Consider the following 6,834-nt stretch of genomic DNA (forward strand, 5'->3'; position numbering starts at 1 on the left):
TTCAAAATGTTTGGAATGTGACAGTTTACACAGTTAAACTTGCAATGCTCGCCCCCTTGGAACTTAAAAAAATATATTTTTTATCGCAGTAAATAGTATAAAAATAAACAACTAAGAATTATTAACACACCTGTTGTATATTGACAATGTTATTAGGGTGGAGAAATGCAATTTTATCTGTTTAATATAAATAAAACTTCTAAAAAAATAGCAGCAAATTGTAAAATTTTTTTTTTTCTGTTTTTCAATCGCTTAATCTTAGGTATAGTTACTGCTAGTATATTTTTTCATAATTTTAGGTGAAGCTTATAATTGATTGTTAGGCCAACATAAACTAAGCTGGACTTGTCCGGCGGCAAAACAAGAAACGCTTTTAATAAGTTTAGTTTAAGTTGGCCTAACATTTTTATTTGAATGCCTAACTTTTTCGTGCTCTACTGAGAAAGTTTTCATATTTTTAAAATTTATTTTTTCATTACAGATATAATTAAGATTTAGAATTATAATAATCAATAATGTTAAAAAATACGCTTGTGCATATGCATACAAGCAAATATACAAATATACAAATGTACAAAAAGACATTGATACACACACATCATTCCTAAGAAGCAAAAACTTCTCAGAAATCAACGGGACCTTCTTGGTCGTTGCTTTTTGAGTTTGCATTTCGTATAAACGAGTTCATAAAATCAATTAATGTGTTATTATTTATCTGATTGCTTGTTGGGATAATTATATTATAAATTTAATAAATAAAAGCCAATAAATTTATGAAAATTGTATAATTAAATAAATGGAAATATGGATAAAAATTATGTGTTTATCTGCTGATTAAAATGCTTTGAATTACTGATGAAAATGCGATGAATTCATCACATTTACATAAATCAGCAATTTATCACATTTTAAGCAGTAATTCATCGCATTTTAATCAACATTTACTGGTTTAAATGCGATGAATTGCTGATTATATTGACTTTTCGGTGTTTGTTTACAAGTTTCGTATAAGGTCGCCGACAAACATTTTTTTTTTTTTTTTCTGATGGTCGTTGATGCACTACGAGCAGTACAAACAAGTGGCCCAACGACACCAAGCACGTGCTTGTTACGCGCGGGCCCTATTATCAATTTGGGCAAAAAATGCGAGTTCGCGAGGAAAATACATAAATTAAATAGAGACAAGACACAAGCGAAAATAAAAGGCACAATTAAGAGTAAAGCAAATGAGTTAAAATATTAGTTTTTAATAACGGGATAGAAGTTGAAATGCAAATTAGATGATAAAGGTTGTTATAATTATTACATAGAAGGCGAAAGGGCTCGTGCAGACAAAAATTTGATGAACATCGTGGCAAATTTAGAGGGATATAATTTCGTGTTAGTCTAACAGGAACATTGAAAGTTAGGCGGTTTACAAGTTCTGCAGAATCAATATCACCTCTTATAAGATTTTGCATAAAAATAGTACCAACCATTGTTCTACGATTTACAAGTGTAGGTAAATTAAGCAACAGTAACCTACTCTGGTAGGAAGGTAGCCTTATGTTTTGATCCCAGTTCAAACTACGAAGGGCAAATAGAAGAAATTTTTTTTGTACCGACTCAATACGGTCAATGTGCACTTGATATTGTGGACTCCAAACCGACGAACAATAAATAATAATTTGGTCGTATAAGGGTCACCAAATTCTTTTGACCAACGCTTTATAAAGCCAAGAACACTCATGGCTTTGTTAACTGTGGACATTATGTGGCAGTCAAATTTAAGTTTAGGGTCCAGAAGAACACCTAAATCATTAACTGAATATATACGGTCGAGTGGCGTATTTTCAAGAAAGTAACTAATAAACGTAGGAGTACCTACGTTTAGTACCTTTTGTACCTTTTTTTTTTAGTACATTTTTGAACCAAAAAGGTTACATTTTGACTCGTCTGCAAATAAAACGTCATCCAAAAACGAAAGAAGAATAGGTTCCCTTGTTCCTAATACAGAGCTGGAAAACTAACAAACTAGCTACGATCAAGCATGGCGGGGGTCATGTTATGGTTTGGGCCTGTATGGCAGCTTCTGGTGGGGCAACCTCGTTTTTATTGACAGGATCATGGATGGCCAAAATTTACCTACAAAATTTAAAGGAAAACCTTCTGAAAAACTGGGCATCCGCGATCGATTTCGGTATTACCAGGATAACGATCCTTAACATTCAGCAGCAATTGTGAAGACATGGCTTGTCTGGAACTGCCCTCACGAAGTGAATCTACCTCCCCAGTCACCAGACCTTAACGTCATTGAAAATGTATGGGCAATTTTGTATTTGGCCATCCGCAAGAGGTCAATATCTAATAAAAATGATCTAAAAATCTTGGAAGAATAGGTCAAGATTCCTAAGAAAACAACAGAAAAGTTGGCTCCATCGATGCAAACTGCTTGTCATTAAGGGGTCTTGGAGCACGAAAAAAATCCTATTTTCGTGAATTTTTTTTCAAGATCTTATGACAATTTCACAAATTTCATTTATTGTACATTAATGTTTATGGTTTGACCAACATTGTGTAAAAATTTGAATCAAATATTTTTAAAATTGAGCCGTTGAGGCAGGCTTGAACTTGACCTCATAAAAAATTGTGTCCTTGCGGTAGGCAAAATATCTCCTCCAATTTTTGTCTGAAATCAAAAAACCAAAATTATTTTGATTGTGTATGTGTCTCGCTTGTCCTCTACGAGCCATTTTTTTTTTAAATTAAAAATTGAATTTTTTGTAGCGCTTTTCATAAAAAGTGTCATTTTTTACGTAAATTTTGGCCATATTTTGGCTTATAAAATGAGTTGTAATTAAAAATTAAAAAATCCCTCCGTTAAGGACAAGAGAATTATGTCTAAAAGAAGTGTGCAAAAGCAGAAGTTGATCGGTGCAATAGTTTTTGAGAAATCGTGACTACCGACTTCAAAAAGTGGTTTTGAGAAAAACGCGTTTAAAGTGCCGCATCTGGCCCGTTGTGACGTCCGACGCGCTGGGCTTTAAATTTCTCCCATTCCTACAGTTTTGCTTCGATCGACTTGAAATTTTCAGACAACATTCCTGAAACTTTGTACTATTATATAAAAAAATTTGAAAAAAATGAATTTTTTGAAGTGTCAAGACCCGGATAACCCCTTAAGCAGAATGAGGGCCACACAAGTATTAAGTTATTTAATAGTACATTTTCTTTAACATGAAGTGCCTTGCACGAAATAAGCTGTGACATTAGCAAAAGTCGGTATTTTTAGTTTTTCGTAGTTTTAAGTTTTATCTAATCGAGTTTAAAAATAATGAAGTGCCTTAATAATTGCCAAAATACTAGAAAATATAACTTCATTTAAATCTTTTTTATATTCCGTATAGTTTGCCAGCTATATGATTTTGAATTTAAAGTTTAAGTCTGCACGAAATAAACTGCCAGTGTTTTCCGCAAAATTTATTCGTCTAAATCGATGTCATCTTCTAACTTGATTTATACACGCAAGCCATGGTGTGGTTTTAATTTAAAAGATAAACAATCGCTTAGCAATATAGACTTTCACTTTGGCTGCATGAAGTCAATTTATTTTTAAAACACAAATTTCGGTTAACAAACTTTTAATGTGTTAAGTATAAATTGTGAAGATGGCGCCTCATTTAATTATGATGGTTTACTTCACCTCCTTGACTTGCAGTCCTGGTGGTAAAGACTGCTTAATTTTGTCGGCTTTTTCTTTATCCTGCACGACAAGAGTATAAAGAAACCGTGAACAACGGATCTTAAATTTAGTGTTTGTCAGATTCTTCTTTATTTTTACAGCACGAGCATCTGAACGACGTGCTTTATTAAGAAAGTCTTTAACTTCCTTAATTTCACGCGGCATCTGCATAATAAATAATAAATATGGGTTACAAACTGTTATTGTTGAAATGCAAAAACTTACATTGAATAAAATTCCGAAAATTCAACAATATCCACAAAAATAGCTTACTGTTCGATCTGAAACAGCAAAGGAAAGAGAAATATGTTTATTTCCGGTTGTCAAAGTGTATTATCTACTGTTGCATTCCATATGTCTATCGAATGGTGATGTGAACAAGCCAACAAATCGTCACACCAAAGTGTGATCTTATATACTATTCCCACAAAGCCCCATCTTTTGCAGTTTCTCAGTGTCATTGTTCAGATAGGTACGAAAATCATGTAAATTTAAAACTAGACTCAAGCTTAGTACTCAGATTGACAAACTAGTTCGCCAGCGGAAAAACTTTAATCTCTCCAGTGTGACTAAAATTTCAAGAGTTCATCCGAATTGAGCGTACTACGTTCTTAATGTCAACCAGCTGGGTTTGTTGACAAGCAGAAAACCAAACAAATTTAAATTAATCGAAAATGTCGAGTTCAAAGTATGTATTACTGTAAATCAGCTGGTTTTGTTGACAAACAGAAAACCAAACAAATTTAAATTAATCGAATATGTCCAGTTTAATGTGTACGTCAGCTGCTTGCCTCTCGCTCTCTCTCAAGACTGAGAAACAATTTTCGTGAATCTCAGTACTAGGCTTCAATAACAAGGCTTGCTCACTGACTGCATTTCATGTCCTTTTTCCAGCATGAACATATGTACAAATGACTTTTGAAGAAAATGGTCACTTTCGGTTTTTGAACAATTAAATAACATTCAATATTGAATGGCCACACGGCAGCATTTCCAAGACACTTAAGCCTAGTATTCAGATCGACAAACGAGTATGCTAGCGTAAAAACTTTAATCTTTCCAGTGTGACCAAAAGTTTGAGAGTTCATCAGATTTAAGCGTGCTACGGTCGTACTGTCAATCAGCTGGGTTTGTTGACATGCAGTTAAAATTCAAATATCGTAATTGCGGGAAAGAGCCTTTAAATAATATCTTTTAAAGGCTCTTTCAAATACCTTGGCAAGACAAGTCTGTCGGTGTACAAAGAAATTAAAAAACAATACAATTTAAATTTAACAGTTGTTTTTTTTAATATACTGATAATTATTTGCTAATTTAAAGTTCATAGCTGCACTTTTATTGTGTTTTTTCGTACATTCGGGACCTAAAAAACATTTTGCTTTGACAAGAGGCACCCCAGATAGTATTAATTTTATTTTGTCCTCAATTGTAAACTTTTTTGAGTTTTTCCCTCCATTTCTTATAATGTTCAGTGAGAAGCGCACGCCAAAAGATTACATTTTTTAATCTTTTCGCTAGGGTTCACCTAAAGTTCATTTCCGCAGACTGGCAACGCTATGGAATTTTCTGGTATTTTTTTCGTCGATCAGGGGACCGACGTGAAAAAAATGCCCGACGAAAAGTGAACGCCAGCTGTTCGCCTCTCGCTCTCTCTCATGACTGGCGTACGGTTTTCGTCGATCTGGATACTAGGCTTTAAGCACATCAGGCGCAGCAAATATTTAAAAAAACGATATCCTAGTAGGACAATTCTACGAGCGTATGAAAATCGAAATTATTCAACTGCAATATCCTCGGATGGGAATTTTTCACGTATGTATAAATTCGAAAACATCCTCAGATGTGGTATCTGGGGTGAATCTAAAAACAAATAATTGCTTCCTTTGTGGATCAGCTGAAAGTTTCTTTCGCCCCCCAGCAGCAGTCTGAACCTCACTGTTGGTTCATTTACCCCTGTGTCAACAGAAACTGCTCCTACCAAGTTCGGATTTGGGGAGGATTCCAAAATCGTATTAACGGCGGTTAAACTGGCTTTTTTTGCGTTTAGGCAACTCGTGCCCTCTTCCCACAGAGCTCCATCCACCATCCACCATCCGTTGAACGGATGGTCCATAAGGTTATGCCGTTCCGAAAATTCCCAGTTAGTTCCCCATCCAAATTTGACGGACTTTTTTATGCGATAGTTAGGCGATGTTTTTTTTGGTGCAACTCTGAGTTCTTCTTATTGACAGTGGAAATTGGAACATTCACTACGAAAATTTAAAAAAATAATGGCGGGCAACTTTTGAACAGGAAGGCGCCAATTCAAAAAATGCAGTTTATACTTGTAATAATTAATTAATTAATGCTCCATCCGTGTGGCAGCATTAGGTGTTGATCCACTCTTTCCTAGGCGCATACCTTACTCACAACATTGAGCAGAACATTTAAAATGATATAAAATATGAAATTATAATAAAACAAAAAACAAACATTTATATATAATGAACTTGATTTGTTACCATTTAGACAATATTGGGCAATAGCTGTTCATATTTTGTCTGCAGGCTGGCAAAAATCGGCAGACGTCTTAGTTCGATTTGATTGTTCGCGTAGATCACTTGCAGTCTGTTGCCAAGTATCATTTATAACGCTGAGCTCATTTTAAATGTTGTGCAAAATGCAACGGTCTAAAATAATGAGCCACAGCTGTTCAGATCAGCTGTTATCGGATGGTGGATGGTGGATGTGCTCTGTGGGAATCGGAGTTTCACATTTGTCAAAAATCCCAAACGTTTCAGACGGATGGACTCTATGGGAAGAGGGCATCGGTTAATAATTTTTTATTATTAAGCTGGGCACAGCCGGAATTGAAGCCCTCATTAAGTTGTTTAAAAGCTCCTGAGATATTCAATAGGCTGTCTCGAGTCTGCTTCATAAAGCCTGTTTCAAATGGTTCGGCCACCCACATTGGATGCACAACTCTTCAGCATCAAGGGTGTTCGATTTTAATTTTTAAAAAATTTGTTTTTTAAAGCCTAGTATCCAGTTCGACGAAAACCGTACGCCAGTCATGAGAGAGAGCGAAAAGCAAACAGCTGGCGTTCACTTTACGTCGGGCCTTTTTTTCACGT

At 35.0% G+C, this 6,834-nt stretch overlaps 1 protein-coding gene across 1 annotated transcript; it reads right to left on the reverse strand.

Annotated features, from left to right (window-relative positions):
- Positions 1–3,545: 3,545 nt before the first annotated feature.
- On the reverse strand, positions 3,546–4,078 carry LOC108045767 (60S ribosomal protein L38). Its single transcript, XM_017125185.2, has 2 exons — positions 3,947–4,078; positions 3,546–3,886 (listed from the first exon to the last, which is right to left on the reverse strand). Exon 2 carries the CDS (start codon positions 3,884–3,886, stop codon positions 3,674–3,676), a length of 213 nt encoding a protein of 70 aa, XP_016980674.1. The 5' UTR covers positions 3,947–4,078; the 3' UTR covers positions 3,546–3,673.
- Between the last annotated feature and the right edge of the window lie 2,756 nt (positions 4,079–6,834).

The sequence above is a fragment of the Drosophila rhopaloa genome, unplaced genomic scaffold (assembly GCF_018152115.1).
Source record: "Drosophila rhopaloa isolate 14029-0021.01 unplaced genomic scaffold, ASM1815211v1 contig_154, whole genome shotgun sequence".
Classification (NCBI taxonomy): domain Eukaryota; kingdom Metazoa; phylum Arthropoda; class Insecta; order Diptera; family Drosophilidae; genus Drosophila; species Drosophila rhopaloa.